The sequence below is a fragment of the Oncorhynchus keta genome, chromosome 21, assembly GCF_023373465.1.
Source record: "Oncorhynchus keta strain PuntledgeMale-10-30-2019 chromosome 21, Oket_V2, whole genome shotgun sequence".
Lineage (NCBI taxonomy): Eukaryota > Metazoa > Chordata > Actinopteri > Salmoniformes > Salmonidae > Oncorhynchus > Oncorhynchus keta.
In genome coordinates, this window is record NC_068441.1 from 57,547,811 (window position 1) to 57,565,186 (window position 17,376).

General features: G+C 45.0%; 1 protein-coding gene and 1 long non-coding RNA gene across 3 annotated transcripts; one reads left to right on the forward strand and one right to left on the reverse strand.

Annotated features, from left to right (window-relative positions):
• The first annotated feature begins 697 nt into the window (after positions 1–697).
• pdrg1 (p53 and DNA-damage regulated 1) lies at positions 698–16,132 on the forward strand. The gene is made up of 5 exons (XM_035762994.2): positions 698–863; positions 8,522–8,597; positions 8,866–8,940; positions 14,656–14,736; positions 15,774–16,132. The coding sequence occupies exons 1-5, from the start codon at positions 786–788 to the stop codon at positions 15,854–15,856; spliced, it is 393 nt and encodes a 130-aa protein (XP_035618887.1). The 5' UTR covers positions 698–785; the 3' UTR covers positions 15,857–16,132.
• Positions 14,745–15,829, reverse strand: LOC127910501 (uncharacterized). 2 transcript variants are annotated; one of them, XR_008075106.1, is made up of 4 exons: positions 15,699–15,829; positions 15,167–15,636; positions 15,083–15,134; positions 14,745–15,018 (listed from the first exon to the last, which is right to left on the reverse strand). It is a non-coding gene; the product is annotated as an uncharacterized LOC127910501 (long non-coding RNA). The 2 variants fall into 2 exon arrangements; XR_008075105.1 differs by having other exon boundaries at positions 15,083–15,636.
• Positions 16,133–17,376: the final 1,244 nt, after the last annotated feature.

The following is a 17,376-nucleotide window of genomic DNA, read 5'->3' on the forward strand; positions in this document are numbered from 1 at the left end:
GGTATAGGGCTGGGGAGAAGACTGGGTCTGGGGAGAGGGCTGGGTCTGGGGAGAGGGCTGGGTCTGGGGAGAGGGCTGGGTCTGGGGAGAAGACTGGGTCTGGATATAGGGCTGTGGAGAAGACTGGCTCTGGGGAGAGGGCTGGGTCTGGGGAGAGGGCTGGGGAGAAGACTGGGTCTGGGGAGAGGGCTGGATCTGGGGAGAGGGCTGGGACTGGGGAGAGGGCTGGGACTGGGGAGAGGGCTGGGTCTGGGGAGAGGGCTGGGAATGGGAGAGGCCTGGGTCTGGGGAGAGGGCTGGGTCTGGGGAGAGGGCTGTGAAGAGGGCTGGATCTGGGGAGATGGAGACAGTGAAACACGTTCTATTTCAGTGCCAGAAATATATGAGAGAAAAGGGAGCGATTGTTTTTAGATTTGAGGAGTAATGGGGTCGAAGAGCCAGGATTAAGTGGGGACATCTTCAGGGGCTGTTGTATTTCATTATGTATTTCGTTTCCTTAGGGGACACAGAATTATTGGGTAGGATTCTTTTCACTGTCTCTGGTCCACACTCCAGTCCAATTGGTGGAGGTAATGCACTTTAAACTTGGTTGCCAACTGCCATATGAAATCCACAGAAGAAGAAGAAAATAAACGTATTTGGGTCTTTGTTTCAATGAGAACATATTCATTCATCTTTAGGACTTCAGCCGTCCCTTAGGGTCAATTGTTTTATAATGGGAACCAAATATGTTGTGAAGTACTTGCTGCACGTAGGACATATTTTTGTTGCAACACACAGCCATCATGGAGGCGGAACGAATTTTACAATATCTGACCGAAGTTGAAGAGGCAGCAGAGGATGTTCTTGCAAACAAACAACAGGTAATGCTTAGTAATTCAAAAATACTTTGTACGAACACGGTTACTGTCCATGATGCTAGCTCTCAGGCTAGTTAAATCGGTTGTAATTTGACCAAACATTGGCTGGGAAGCTAGCGAGCCATTTGACAACCCTAAAAACACGCCACTTCGATACAAGGGACTTTCTACCCCCCTAATTTTCCTAACGTACTACGAAAAAAGTCGTAGTTGTATCGAATGGCGTATTTTGGGGGGGGGATCACCGGGACATGGTTAGTCGCACCTAGAGTAGGCTTTATGGAGCTCTCCACTATCGGCTCGGCTTGATAACCACAGCCGGTTATACACTCGTTTTCCCCCAGCGACCATTTTGTACCATAGAGAATGATAGAGGCCTCTAGTGGCCATAAAGCCGTATTAGCATGGACAGGACCATGAGTAGAGATTCGGGGGTTTCCACCATTTTAATGTAGGGGTGAAGGTCAATATGGCGACTTTTTAGTATGGGGGAGTTCAGGGTTGCCAGGTGTAGCAAGAATTTTAAGCACAATGACCTTCCAAAACTATTTATTTAACCTTTTATTTAACTAGGCAAGTCAGAACAAATTCTTATTTACAATGTAGGCTAAGCCCTAACCCGGGTGAATTGTGCGCCACCCTATGGAACTCTCACTCATGGCCAGTTGTGATACAGCCTGGATTCGAACCACTGAGATGCAGTGCCTTAGACCGCTGCGCCACCCAGGAGCCCACTCAGGAGTTGCCACATCTTATCCAATAAACCCATTTTCCATAATGTTATGGAGCAAATTAATTTGTAAAGATGTAGGCCAAATAAGCAAATTAGGCTTTCCATCAAAATAATTTGTATTGCTTAAGAATATGTCTCAAGAGAAAAGATAATTTGCCCTTTTTAAACTCACCAAATCATTTTCCATCAATCGATGACGATTTAACTTGTTTGACTGTTATGATTAAGCTATAAGGCCCAGGGAGATGTGGTAGGCTATATGGCCAATCTACCACGGCTAAGTGCTGTTCTTAGGCCATGTCCCACAAACCCCTGGGGTGCCTGATTGCTATGATAAACTGGTTACCAACAGTAAACAAAAAATTGTTTTTGTCAATTCTCAGGCCGACTCTTTTCTCTGTATATATCAACGATGTCGCTCTTGTTGCAGATGATTCTCTCTCGTTCAGACATATACCATTCTGTATACGTCTGGCCCTTCTTTGGAGACTGTTAACTAACCTCCAGACGAGCTTCAATGCAACACTCCTTCCGTGGCCTCTGACTTGTTTTACGCTAGTAAAACCAAATGCATGCTCTTCAGTCGTTCGCTGCCTGCACCTGCCCACCCATCTAGCATCACTACTCTGGACTGTTCTGACTTAGAATATGTGGACAACTACAAATATCTAGATGTCTGGTTACTGTAAACTCTCCTTCCAGACTCATATTAAACATCTCCAATCCGAAATTAAATCTAGAAACGGCTTCCTATTTCGCAACAAAGCCTCCTTCACTCACGCCGCCAAACATACCCTCGTTAAACTGACTATCCTACCGATCCTCGACTTCTGCGACGTCATTTACAAAATAGCTTCCGAATCTACTCAGCAAACTGGATGCAGTCTGGATGCAGTCTATCCGTTTTGTCACCAAAGCCCCACCACTGCGACCTGTATGCTCTCGTTGGCTGGCCCTCGCTACATATTCGTCGCCAGACTCACTGGCTCCAGGTCATCAAAAGTCTTTGCTAGGTAAAGCCCCGCCTTATCTCAGCTCACTGGTCACCATATCAACACCCACCCGTAGCACGCGCTCCAGCAGGTATATCTCACTGATCATCCCTAAAGCCAACGCCTCCTTTGGCTGCCTTTCCTTCCAGTTCTCTGCTGCCAGTGACTGGAACAAATTACAAGAATCGCTGAAGCTGGAGACTTTGATTTCCCTCACTAACTTTAAACATCAGCTAACTGATCGCTGCAGCTGTACACAGCCCATCTGTAAATAGCCCACCCAATCTACCTACCTCATCCCCATATTGTTTTTATTTACTTTTCTGCTCTTTTGCACACCTGTATCTCTACCTGCACATCATCTATCACAGCAGTGTTAATTTGCCTAATTGTAATTACTTTGCTACTATGGCCCATTTATTGCCTTACCACCTCACGCCATTTGCACACACTTTAAATATACTTTTTCTACTGTATTATTGATTGTACGTTTGTTTATTCCATGTGTAACTCTGTGTTGTTTGTGTCACACTGCTTCGCTTTATCTTGGCCAGGTCGCAGTTGTAAATGAGAACTTGTTCTCAACTGGCCTACCCTGGTTAAATAAAGGTGTTCTCAACTGGCCTACCCTGGTTAAATAAAGGTGTTCTCAACTGGCCTACCTGGTTAAATAAAGGTGTTCTCAACTGGCCTACCTGGATAAATAAAGGTGTTCTCAACTGGCCTACCCTGGTTAAATAAAGGTGTTCTCAACTGGCCTACCTGGTTAAATAAAGGTGTTCTCAACTAGCCTACCTGGTTAAATAAAGGTGTTCTCAACTGGCCTACCTGGTTAAATAAAGGTGTTCTCAACTGGCCTACCCTGGTTAAATAAAGGTGTTCTCAACTGGCCTACCTGGTTAAATAAAGGTGTTCTCAACTGGCCTACCTGGTTAAATAAAGGTGTTCTCAACTGGCCTACCTGGTTAAATAAAGGTGTTCTCAACTGGCCTACCCTGGTTAAATAAAGGTGTTCTCAACTGGCCTACCTGGTTAAATAAAGGTGTTCTCAACTGGCCTACCTGGATAAATAAAGGTGTTCTCAACTGGCCTACCCTGGTTAAATAAAGGTGTTCTCAACTGGCCTTCCTGGTTAAATAAAGGTGAAAAATACAGAAAAAAATACCTGTGGTAAACGGTCTGATATACCAGAGCTTTCAACCAATCAGTATTCAGGGCTCAAACCACTCAGTTTATAATTGTATATACATCCTGTTTGTGTATGTAGGCCTGGTTCAAAATATGTACAAACAGAGTACTCATTCGAGAAGTGCCCTCCGTTCTCCCGTTTCGCATACTTTGATACTCCGACCCTCCCGTGCTCCAGTTTGCGAGCACATAGCACGGTAGAAATGTCCGTTTCATTGTGTTTTTCCCCCATAACAGAACGAGGGAGTTTAGTTCCATTTCTAATTTCCTCTGGGGCATTCCGTCAGACCCTAGAACAGTCAAAAACAATACGTTTTTTCCCGTAAGAAAAGTTGACATTAGAATATAGTTTTTCTTTAAACCACCTCCCTGAGATAATTTATCTAAAGCACTGTAGTGCGCCTTAAAATAATTTTGTTTTGTCGCCGTTATCAGTTCTAGCGCATTCATATGTTTTTGGGGGTTGGAAATGAGTGTCTACCCATATATAAATAGCCTGCCTACTACAACCGGTAAAAACTGGTCAGACGCGCGTGCTGATTTGGTCTCCGGGAATCGGCTTCCTGCTGCAGCGCTTTCTCAACACTGCGCACACACACAGCCCTGCGCCCTTCCCCACTCCCTCCCCCCAGTAAACAGTCTGCTAACTGCCTGATAGTCAGCAACAGGTCACGGTAAAATATATATTTTAAGAAAAATGCATGGCAGCGCGGTGTAATTTTGTATGCCAACAATCTGCAACCAATATATTTTCACCCGCAACAACGTTTTCAAAGTAGCCACATTTTTTTCCTGGAAAACCACAGAAATGGCAACCAAAGAAAAGTAGTGGGTGTGGAAGGTGTGGGTTTGGAGAACGTGCTCTGTTATAGTTTAGATGGTTTTGATTGAGATGTTTTTTGTCTTCAGCTTCGCAACTATCAGTGGTGGAAAAATTATCATAACATTAAAGATACCTTAAGAGAAAATGACTCAAGTGAAATACTACTATAGTAAAAGTCAAAGTATTTGGTTTTAAATATACTTAAGTATCAAAGTAAATGCAGTTCCTAAAATATACCTAAGTCTCAAAAGTGAAAGTACAAATAATTAAAAAAAAAAATTCCTTATATTAAGCAATGCAGATGGTACAATTGTATTTTTTATTTACAGATGGCTAGGGTCACACTCCAACACAGACATAATGTAAAAACAAAGCATTTGTGTTTAGTGAGTCCGATCGTGGGGATGACCAGGGATGTTCTCTGTTTAGTGAGTCCTCCAGATCAGAGGCAGTAGGGATGACCAGGGATGTTCTCTGTTTAGTGAGTCCTCCAGATCAGAGGCAGTAGAGATGACCAGGGATGTTCTCTGTTGACCCAGTAAAATACTACAATTTTCCTGTCCTCAGATCAGTAATGAGCACTTAGAGATGACCAGGGGAAAATACTATGTTACTATAGTAATCTGTTTAGTGAGTCCTCCAGTAAAATACTATCAGAGGCTAGTAGAGATGACCAGGGATGTTCTCTGTTTGTATCAAAGTGAGTCCTGAAAGGCCAAGATCAGAGGGTCACACAATGTAAAAACAAAGCAGTGTGAGAGATGACCAGGGATGTTCTCTGTTTAGTGAGTCCTCCAGATCAGAGGCAGTAGAGATGACCAGGGATGTTCTCTTGATAAGTGTGCGAATTGGACAATTTTCCTGTCCTGCTCAGCATTCAAAATGTAATGAGTCATTTGGGGTGTCAGGGGGAAAATGTATTCAGTTAAAAGATACATCATTTTATTTAGGAATGTTTTAAAAAAAAAATATTTCACCTTTATTTAAACAGGTAGGCTAGTTGAGAACAAGTTCTCATTTGCAACTGTGACCTGGCCAAGATAAAGCAAAGCAGTGCGACACATACAACAGAGTTACACATGGAATAAAAAAAACATACAGTTAATAATACAGTAGAAACAAAGTCTATATACAGTGAGTGCAAATAATGTCAAATAAGGGAGTATACTAAAGTAGAGGTAAAAGTTGTCAAAAATATAAATATAAATAGAAAAGTACAGATACCCCCAAAAACTACTTAGGTAAAAAATACTTTAGAGAACTACTTAAGTACTTCACACCACTGACAACTACCACACATTAAGCTACGGTACCGCGAGAGTTTGGACTTCTGTTTTGAAGCCAGTGGATGAGTCTTATTTCACTGTTCAGTTATAAAACTAAAGATTTGTTTAATTTTATTAAAAGTACTGATGGTGGGTGAACTGTTGCTTCATGAGTTGTATGCTCTCTTGGCCAGGGCGCTCTTGAAAAAGAGATTTTAATCTCAATTCCTGGTTAAATAAAGGTTAAAAAAATCGAATAAATGCATGTGGCTTACTGCGGCTGTAAACCTGATACTAGGCAGTTACTTCCTGTTACTGGACAGCCGTGCTTGTCAAGCGGGAGCGAAAGGCACCGTGTCTCGGTGTTGTTGCAGTTCAGCCCTCCACGTTGAGTAGTAGACTGACTATATCTGTCAAGGTGATATCTCCATGGTTATCAATATTAGTTATTTCTTGAGTAGGCTGCTATCCTACCTGAAATAAAATCATGGTGGGGGTGGGGGGGATTGCCACGTTAGCGAACGCCGCCGACACGGCCGTGGTATCGTGGTCCTGTCTCATGTCAACATGCATGTTTATACAATGCTGGTCACTGGCAGCCCAATCAGACACGCGACACGGTATTGAGGCAACAAATCTGACCAATTAGCTGATTCGCTTTCCGTACACCCTCTCCTTTCGACACACCCACTCGCCCAGTGACCATATTGGGCTGCAGCTAACCATACTTGCAACTGGTTTGGACTTACAATTTCATTGGTTGATCCTTCCTGGTGACCCTGTTAGTCATGTCCAACCAGGTCAACAGGAGGGATCAGCCAATCGGGGGAAGAAAAATGGACTACTTCAAAATGGAGATACAAAGATGAGTCCTCGATCTCTATGGTTCGCACATAAACATTCTCCGTTCAGGCTGCAAAGGCTCACACTGCAAATGTTCTCCTTAACTAGATTTTAATGGCAAGAAGGCAGAAAAAAACTAACCGGTCGCCGGGATAAACAGGTGTATTACCCATAAAGCCCACTAGCAGCTGTGGAGACCCATAAAGCCCACTAGCAGCTGTGGAGACCCATAAAGCCCACTAGCAGCTGTGGAGACCCATAAAGCCCACTAGCAGCTGTGGAGACCCATAAAGCCCACTAGCAGCTGTGGAGACCCATAAAGCCCACTAGCAGCTGTGGAGACCCATAAAGCCCACTAGCAGCTGTGGAGACCCATAAAGCCCACTAGCAGCTGTGGAGACCCATAAAGCCCACTAGCAGCTGTGGAGACCCATAAAGCCCACTAGCAGCTGTGGAGACCCATAAAGCCCACTAGCAGCTGTGGAGACCCATAAAGCCCACTAGCAGCTGTGGAGACCCATAAAGCCCACTAGCAGCTGTGGAGACCCATAAAGCCCACTAGCAGCTGTGGAGACCCATAAAGCCCACTAGCAGCTGTGGAGACCCATAAAGCCCACTAGCAGCTGTGGAGACCCATAAAGCCCACTAGCAGCTGTGGAGACCCATAAAGCCCACTAGCAGCTGTGGAGACCCATAAAGCCCACTAGCAGCTGTGGAGACCCATAAAGCCCACTAGCAGCTGTGGAGACCCATAAAGCCCACTAGCAGCTGTGGAGACCCATAAAGCCCACTAGCAGCTGTGGAGACCCATAAAGCCCACTAGCAGCTGTGGAGACCCATAAAGCCCACTAGCAGCTGTGGAGACCCATAAAGCCCACTAGCAGCTGTGGAGACCCATAAAGCCCACTAGCAGCTGTGGAGACCCATAAAGCCCACTAGCAGCTGTGGAGACCCATAAAGCCCACTAGCAGCTGTGGAGACCCATAAAGCCCACTAGCAGCTGTGGAGACCCATAAAGCCCACTAGCAGCTGTGGAGACCCATAAAGCCCAAGCAGCTAGCAGCTGTGGAGACCCATAAAGCCCACTAGCAGCTGTGGAGACCCATAAAGCCCACTAGCAGCTGTGGAGACCCATAAAGCCCACTAGCAGCTGTGGAGACCCATAAAGCCCACTAGCAGCTGTGGAGACCCATAAAGCCCACTAGCAGCTGTGGAGACCCATAAAGCCCACTAGCAGCTGTGGAGACCCATAAAGCCCACTAGCAGCTGTGGAGACCCATAAAGCCCACTAGCAGCTGTGGAGACCCATAAAGCCCACTAGCAGCTGTGGAGACCCATAAAGCCCACTAGCAGCTGTGGAGACCCATAAAGCCCACTAGCAGCTGTGGAGACCCATAAAGCCCACTAGCAGCTGTGGAGACCCATAAAGCCCACTAGCAGCTGTGGAGACCCATAAAGCCCACTAGCAGCTGTGGAGACCCATAAAGCCCACTAGCAGCTGTGGAGACCCATAAAGCCCACTAGCAGCTGTGGAGACCCATAAAGCCCACTAGCAGCTGTGGAGACCCATAAAGCTCCACAGCCGGCTATGGAGACCCATTAAGCCCACTAGCAGCTGTGGAGACCCATTAAGCTGCACAGCCGGCTGTGGAGACCCATAAAGCCCACTAGTGGCTTCCCAGGCTAGGTCGTACCCAGGCAGCACGTGCCGCTAGCTAGCCAGTTTCTTAGACATTCCATTGTCCACACATCCACTCGGTGTCACTATGTAATGCAGTTAACACAACTACCGCTGTGTCCATGTGGCTGTTTGTTAGATCGTGGATCTGGACACGAAGCGGAATATGAACAGGGAAGCGTTGAATGCTCTGAAACATGAGATGGCATCGGAAGGTGGGTGCAGAATATTGACTGTTTGGAGCTTTTATTCAAAGATGAATAGGGTTAGGGTTAACCCTAACCCTAACCCTAATTGAGTGTATAACCCTATACACTCAATTAAAAGCCACAGAGGCAGAGCTGTGGACAATGACGACATTTCATGTTTCTCTTTCTAAATAGTTATTCATGTTCCATTATCTCTCAGAAAATACTTCTATATTTAAAAAGGAATCTCCGACAATTTAATCTCTTCTTATCCTCTTTTTTTTTGTACATGCAGAAAAAGTGAAGGTTTGCTTTGGAAACATGTTCATCAAATTCCCCAAAGCGAAGACGAAAGAGATGATACAGAGAGGTAAGAGCTGTGAAGCAGGATGCCAGCCTCTAAATGTCCTGTTTAATGACTGTGAAGCAGGATGCAGCAGCCCTAATGTCCTAGCAGCTTTAATGACTGTGAAGCAGGATGCCAGCCTCTAAATGTCCTGTTTAATGTCTGTGAAGCATAAAGCCAGCCTCTAATGTCCTGTTTAATGACTGTGAAGCAGGATGCCAGCCTCTAATGTCCTGTTTAATGACTGTGAAGCAGCTGTGCCAGCCTCTGTAATGCCCACTAGCAGCTGTTTAATGCCCACTGAAGCAGGATGCCTCTGTAATGTCCTGTTTAATGACTGTGAAGCAGGATGCCAGCCTCTAATGTCCTGTTTAATGACTGTGAAGCAGGATGCCCCTAGCAGCTGTCCTAAAGCCCATGACTGTGAACCCAGGATGCCAGCCAGCTGTGGAGAATGTCCTGTTTAATGACTGCAGCAGGAGACCCATAAAGCCCTCTGTAATGTCCTGTTTAATGACTGTGAAGCAGGATGCCAGCCTCTGTAATGTCCTGTTTGATGACTGTGAAGCAGGATGCCAGCCTCTGTAATGTCCTGTTTAATGACTGTGAAGCAGGATGCCCCAGCCTCTGTAATGTCCTGTTTAATGACTGTGAAGCAGGATGCCAGCCAGCTGTAACCCTGTTTAATGACTGTGCAGGATGCCAGCCCACTAATGTCCTGTTTAATGACTGTGAAGCCCATGCCAGCCACTAATGTCCTGTTTAATGACTGTGAAGCAGGATGCCAGCAGCTCTAAATGTCCTGTTTAATGCCCACTGCAGCAGGATGCCAGCCTCTAATGTCCTGTTTAATGACTGTGAAGCAGGATGCCAGCCTCTAAATGTCCTGTTTAATGTCTGTGAAGCAGGATGCCAGCCCTCTAATGTCCTGTTTAATGACTGTGAAGCAGGATGCCAGCCCACTAATGTCCTGTTTAATGACTGTGAAGCAGCTGATGCCAGCCTCTGTAATGTCCTGTTTAATGACTGAAGCCCAGGATGCCTCTGTAATGTCCTGTTTAATGACTGTGCAGCAGGATGCCAGCCACTAATGTCCTGTTTAATGAGCTGTGAAGCAGGATGCCCCTGTAGCTGTCCTGCCCATGACTGTGAAGCAGGATGCCAGCCTCTAAATGTCCTGTTTAATGCTGTGGAAGCAGGATGCCCCAGCAGCTCTAATGTCCTGTTTAATGAGCTGTGAAGCAGGATGCCAGCCTCTAAATGTCCTGTTTAATGTCTGTGAAGCAGGATGCCAGCCTCTAATGTCCTGTTTAATGACTGTGAAGCAGGATGCCAGCCTCTAATGTCCTGTTTAATGACTGTGGAAGCAGGATGCCAGCCAGCTGTAATGTCCTAGCAGCTGTGGAGACCCATAAACCCTAATGACTGAAGCAGGATGCCTCTGTAATGTCCTGTTTAATGACTGTGAAGCATAATGCCAGCCTCTAATGTCCTGTTTAATGACTGTGAAGCAGGATGCCCCTGTAATGTCCTGTTTCATGACTGTGAAGCAGGATGCCAGCCTCTGTAATGTCCTGTTTAATGACTGTGAAGCAGGATGCCAGCCTCTGTAATGTCCTGTTTAATGACTGTGAAGCAGGATGCCAGCCTAGCAGCTGTAATGTCCTGTTTGCCCATGCAGCTGTGGAACCCAGGATGCCCAGCCTCTGTAATGTCCTGTTTAATGACTGTGAAGCAGGATGCCCACAGCAGCTCTGTAATGTCCTGTTTAATGACTGTGAAGCAGGATGCCCACAGCAGCTGTGTAATGTCCTGCTTTAATGACTGTGAAGCCCAGGATGCCAGCCTCTAATGTCCTGTTTAATGACTGTGAAGCAGGATGCCAGCCAGCTGTAATGTCCTGTTTCAAGACTGTGAAGCAGCCCACGCCAGCTGTGGAGACCCATAATGTCCTACCAGCTGTGGAGTTTCATGACTGTGAAGCAGGATGCCAGCCTCTGTAATGTCCTGTTTAATGACTGTGAAGCAGGATGCCAGCAGCTGTAATGTCCTGTTTAATGACTGTGAAGCAGGATGCCAGCCTCTGTAATGTCCTGTTTAATGACTGTGAAGCAGGATGCCAGCCTCTAATGTCCTGTTTAATGACTAAAGCCCACTAGAAGCAGGATGCCAGCCTCTAATGTCCTGTTTAATGACTGTGAAGCAGGATGCCAGCCTCTGTAATGTCCTGTTTAATGACTGAAGCAGGATGCCTCTGTAATGTTCTGTTTAATGACTGTGAAGCAGGATGCCAGCCTCTAATGTCCTGTTTAATGACAGTGAAGCAGGATGCCCCTGTAATGTCCTGTTTCATGACTGTGAAGCAGGATGCCAGCCTCTGTAATGTCCTGTTTAATGACTGTGAAGCAGGATGCCAGCCTCTGTAATGTCCTGTTTAATGACTGTGAAGCAGGATGCCAGCGTCTGTAATGTCCTGTTTAATGACTGTGAAGCAGGATGCCAGCCTCTGTAATGTCCTGTTTAATGACTGTGAAGCAGGATGCCAGCCTCTGTAATGTCCTGTTTAATGACTGTGAAGCAGGATGCCAGCCTCTGTAATGTCCTGTTTAATGACTGTGAAGCAGGATGCCAGCCTCTAATGTCCTGTTTACCAGCTGTGGAAGCAGGATGCCAGCCTCTAATGTCCTGTTTAATGACTGTGAAGCAGGATGCCAGCCTCTAAATGTCCTGTTTACCATGCTGTGGAAGCAGGATGCCAGCCTCTAATGTCCTGTTTAATGACTGTGAGAGCAGGATGCCAGCCTCTAAATGTCCTGTTTAATGTCTGTGAAGCAGGATGCCAGCCTCTAATGTCCTGTTTAATGACTGTGAAGCAGGATGCCAGCCTCTAATGTCCTGTTTAATGACTGTGAAGCAGGATGCCAGCCTCTGTAATGTCCTGTTTAATGACTGACCAGCAGGATGCCTCTGTAATGTCCTGTTTAATGACTGTGAAGCAGGATGCCAGCCTCTAATGTCCTGTTTAATGACTGTGAAGCAGGATGCCCCTGTAATGTCCTGTTTCATGACTGTGAAGCAGGATGCCAGCCCTAAATGTCCTGTTTAATGACTGTGAAGCAGGATGCCAGCCTCTAAATGTCCTGTTTAATGACTGTGAAGCAGGATGCCAGCCTCTAAATGTCCTGTTTAATGTCTGTGAAGCAGGATGCCAGCCTCTAAATGTCCTGTTTAATGACTGTGAAGCAGGATGCCAGCCTCTAATGTCCTGTTTAATGACTGTGAAGCAGGATGCCAGCCTCTGTAATGTCCTGTTTAATGACTGAAGCAGGATGCCTCTGTAATGTTCTGTTTAATGACTGTGAAGCAGGATGCCAGCCTCTAATGTCCTGTTTAATGACAGTGAAGCAGGATGCCCCTGTAATGTCCTGTTTCATGACTGTGAAGCAGGATGCCAGCCTCTGTAATGTCCTGTTTAATGACTAGCAGCTGTGAAGCAGGATACCAGCCTCTGTAATGTCCTGTTTAATGACTGTGAAGCAGCTGGATGCCAGCCTCTGTAATGTCCTGTTTGATGACTGTGAAGCAGGATGCCAGCCTCTGTAATGTCCTGTTTAATGACTGTGAAGCAGGATGCCAGCCTCTGTAATGTCCTGTTTAATGACTGTGAAGCAGGATGCCAGCCTCTGTAATGTCCTGTTTAATGACTGTGAAGCAGGATGCCAGCCTCTAATGTCCTGTTTCATGACTGTGAAGCAGGATGCCAGCCTCTAATGTCCTGTTTCATGACTGTGAAGCAGGATGCCAGCCTCTAATGTCCTGTTTCATGACTGTGAAGCAGGATGCCAGCCTCTAATGTCCTGTTTCATGACTGTGAAGCAGGATGTCAGCCTCTGTAATGTCCTGTTTCATGACTGTGAAGCAGGATGCCAGCCTCTAATGTCCTGTTTCATGACTGTGAAGCAGGACGCCAGCCTCTGTAATGTCCTGTTTAATGACTTTGAAGCAGGATGCCAGCCTCTAATGTCCTGTTTCATGACTGTGAAGCAGGATGCCAGCCTCTAATGTCCTGTTTAATGACTGTGAAGCAGGATGCCAGCCTCTGTAATGTCCTGTTTAATGACTGTGAAGCAGGATGCCAGCCTCTAATGTCCTGTTTAATGACTGTGAAGCAGGATGCCAGCCTCTGTAATGTCCTGTTTAATGACTGTGAAGCAGGATGCCAGCCTCTGTAATGTCCTGTTTCATGACTGTGAAGCAGGACGCCAGCCTCTGTAATGTCCTGTTTCATGACTGTGAAGCAGGATGCCAGCCTCTGTAATGTCCTGTTTCATGACTGTGAAGCAGGACGCCAGCCTCTGTAATGTCCTGTTTCATGACTGTGAAGCAGGACGCCAGCCTCTGTAATGTCCTGTTTGATGACTGTGAAGCAGGATGCCAGCCTCTGTAATGTCCTGTTTAATGACTGTGAAGCAGGATGCCAGCCTCTGTAATGTCCTGTTTAATGACTGTGAAGCAGGATGCCAGCCTCTGTAATGTCCTGTTTAATGACTGTGAAGCAGGATGCCAGCCTCTAATGTCCTGTTTCATGACTGTGAAGCAGGATGCCAGCCTCTAATGTCCTGTTTCATGACTGTGAAGCAGGATGCCAGCCTCTAATGTCCTGTTTCATGACTGTGAAGCAGGATGTCAGCCTCTGTAATGTCCTGTTTCATGACTGTGAAGCAGGATGCCAGCCTCTAATGTCCTGTTTCATGACTGTGAAGCAGGATGCCAGCCTCTAATGTCCTGTTTCATGACTGTGAAGCAGGATGCCAGCCTCTGTAATGTCCTGTTTCATGACTGTGAAGCAGGATGCCAGCCTCTAATGTCCTGTTTCATGACTGTGAAGCAGGATGCCAGCCTCTAATGTCCTGTTTCATGACTGTGAAGCAGGATGTCAGCCTCTGTAATGTCCTGTTTCATGACTGTGAAGCAGGATGCCAGCCTCTAATGTCCTGTTTCATGACTGTGAAGCAGGATGCCAGCCTCTAATGTCCTGTTTCATGACTGTGAAGCAGGATGCCAGCCTCTGTAATGTCCTGTTTCATGACTGTGAAGCAGGATGCCAGCCTCTGTAATGTCCTGTTTCATGACTGTGAAGCAGGATGCCAGCCTCTGTAATGTCCTGTTTCATGACTGTGAAGCAGGACGCCAGCCTCTGTAATGTCCTGTTTCATGACTGTGAAGCAGGACGCCAGCCTCTGTAATGTCCTGTTTCATGACTGTGAAGCAGGACGCCAGCCTCTGTAATGTCCTGTTTCATGACTGTGAAGCAGGACGCCAGCCTCTGTAATGTCCTGTTTGATGACTGTGAAGCAGGATGCCAGCCTCTGTAATGTCCTGTTTCATGACTGTGAAGCAGGATGCCAGCCTCTGTAATGTCCTGTTTCATGACTGTGAAGCAGGATGCCAGCCTCTGTAATGTCCTGTTACATGACTGTGAAGCCAGCCTCTGTAATGTCCTGTTTCATGACTGTGAAGCCAGCCTCTGTAATGTCCTGTTACATGACTGTGAAGCCAGCCTCTGTAATGTCCTGTTTCATGACTGTGAAGCAGGATGCCAGCCTCTGTAATGTCCTGTTTCATGACTGTGAAGCAGGATGCCAGCCTCTGTAATGTCCTGTTTCATGACTGTGAAGCAGGATGCCAGCCTCTGTAATGTCCTGTTACATCTGTCGTGTGTTGTGTTTCTCTGACCAGACCAGCAGCAGCTAGACAAGGAGATCAACAACCTTCGCCAAGCCCTTAAAGACAAACTGAACCTCCTCAATGAACTGCAAGGTCAAAATCATTACATAACGTCATCAACCATACTTCCTTTAGGCTGTAGTGAACAGTACAGGGCCCGGTTTCCCAAAAGCCTCTTCAGACTTAGTTCATTTCATCAGCATTGCTTGCTGTTTGGGGTTTTAGGCTGGGTTTCTGTACAGCACTTTGAGATATCAGCTGATGTACGAAGGGCTATATAAATACATTTGATTTGATTTAATGATGCGCTTAGCCTTAACATGCTTTTAGAAAACCGGGCCCTGATCAGTAATGTATCCTTCAACAATGCATAACCTAATTTTGGTCTACATTACCTCCAACAATACCTAATGTTAATCTGCATTACCTCCAACAATACCTAATGTTATTCTGCATTACCTCCAACAATACCTAATGTTATTCTGCATTACCTCCAACAATACCTCATGTTAATCTGCATTACCTCCAACAATACCTAATGTTAATCTGCATTACCTCCAACAATACCTAATGTTATTCTGCATTACCTCCAACAATACCTAATGTTATTCTGCATTACCTCCAACAATACCTCATGTTAATCTGCATTACCTCCAACAATGCATCGATTGTTCTCATTATCTCCTCAGACAATTTACAGTTAGTTTGCATTATCTCCATCAACAATGCACAGTTAGGCTGCATTACCTCCTCTGGCAATGCATAGGCTACATTACCTCCAACAATGCCTAGTTAGGCTGCATTATCTCCTTCAACAATGCATAGTTAGGCTGCATTATCTCCTTCAACCATGCATAGCCTAATGTTAGTCTGCATTGCCTCCTTCGACAATACATATTTTGTCTACATTACCTCCGACAATGTATATTTGGCATTACCTCATTTGACAATGCATAGCCTGCATTACCTCCGACAATGCCTAGTTTGCGTTACCTCATTTGACAATGCGTTGACTGCATTTCCTCCTTCAAAAATGCCTAGTTAGCCTCCATTACCTCCTTCGACAATGAATAGGCTGCATTATCTTGTGATGTGGATAGTGTTGTAAAGACTTGTGTTTGTGTTTCCAGGGAAACCGGAGCTGACAGGATACAACCTGTCTCCTCTTTCCAATGTCGAGTTGAAGGCCATCAACCACCTGATGAAGAGTTGAGGTTAGGGTTTTAGATGGGGTCTGACCCAATGGCGGCTGGTGGTCATTTATATTGGAGGCTCTGGAACAGAATTAATGGAACAGTATCAAACACATGGTTTCAGGAACAACATATCCTAAACCCCACGTGGGCCCTCAACAGTGGGAGACCCCATGTGGACCCTCAACAGTGGGAGATGTTTTAGTCAAATATTATAAAACGTAAATAAATGCAACATGTAAAGTGCTGGTCCCTTGTATCATGAGCTAAAATAAAAGATTCCAGACATTTTCCATTTTCCGCAAATGTCTTTACATCCCTGTTAGTGAGCATTTTGCTTTGCCCAAATAATCCATCCAACATCCGACAGGTGTGTTTATATCAATAAGCTGATTTAAAGTAAACAATGATCATATACAAACAGATGGCTCAAAATGGTTTACATTAAAGGTAAAAAACAAATAAATTGAGGAACTTAATTCCAGAAAGATGAAGTTAATATATTATGGCAAAAAAACAAAGTAAACTGGATGGAATATGTGGAAAAATGATAACTAAATTATTATTTTTTTACTTGTTACAAATAACAAAGTCACCCATGAAAGAAAAATACTTGAAGCATATGTTTTCAGCTTTCATTCTCCATCTTCTCTAACCAAAGTTAATTGTATGGATTTCTTTTTCTATGAATAATGTAAAATTAACATGTGTACAGAAAGACTCATGTGAAGGATAAATTACAGAGGAACATTCTTGATGCAATTAAAGCCTTTAAGGCTGGGAAAACCCAGGGCTGAATGGCATACCAGTGGAAGTATACACAACTTTTTTTTTATATATACTCAGAGGACCATTATTAGAATGACTTTTAACCAATCCTATATAAATGGTAGATTAGTGGTTACCATTGTTGGACTAGTAACCGGAAACAAAAAGGTTGTGAGTTCACATCCCCGAGCTGACAAGGTACAAATCTGTAATAAAGGAAAACATATTCTGCCCCTGAACAGGCAGTTCAGTACCAGTCATGTCTACTCATTCCTGTGCGTTTTTTTATCTGTACGATCTACATTGTAGATCAGAAGTGAAGACATTGAAACTATGAAATAACACTTTTTCTGAGTTGTCTTGTCTTAAGGTAGTGATGGACGGTCGTTTCTCTTTGCTTATTTGAGCTGTTCTTGCCATAATATGGACTTGGTGTGTTATCAAATAGTGCTATCTTCTATATACCACCCCTACCTTGACACATCACAACTGGTTGGCTCAAACGTATTAAGAAGGAAAGAAATTCCACAAATGAACTTTAAGTAGGCACACCTGTTAATTGAAATGTGATTACCTGGACCACCTGAAACTGGTTGAGAGAGTGCCAAGAGTGTACAAAGTTGCTATATTAAAGCTGATCTACCCCTAAAAGAAGGGGGGAAAGAAAGTAATTACACAGGTGAACCTTGTGCTGTGCACAATAAAAGGCTACTCTAAAATGTGCAGTTTTGTCACACAACGCAATGCCACAGACGTCTCAAGTTTTGAGAGT

Coding starts and splice junctions, on each gene's coding strand:
- pdrg1 (XM_035762994.2), top strand. CDS start 786: ATGGAGGCGGAACGAATTTTACAATATCTGACCGAAGTTGAAGAGGCA. Junction 864..8,521: donor TTCTTGCAAACAAACAACAG/GTAATGCTTAGT, acceptor GCTGTTTGTTAG/ATCGTGGATCTGGACACGAA. Junction 14,737..15,773: donor CCTCCTCAATGAACTGCAAG/GTCAAAATCATT, acceptor TTGTGTTTCCAG/GGAAACCGGAGCTGACAGGA.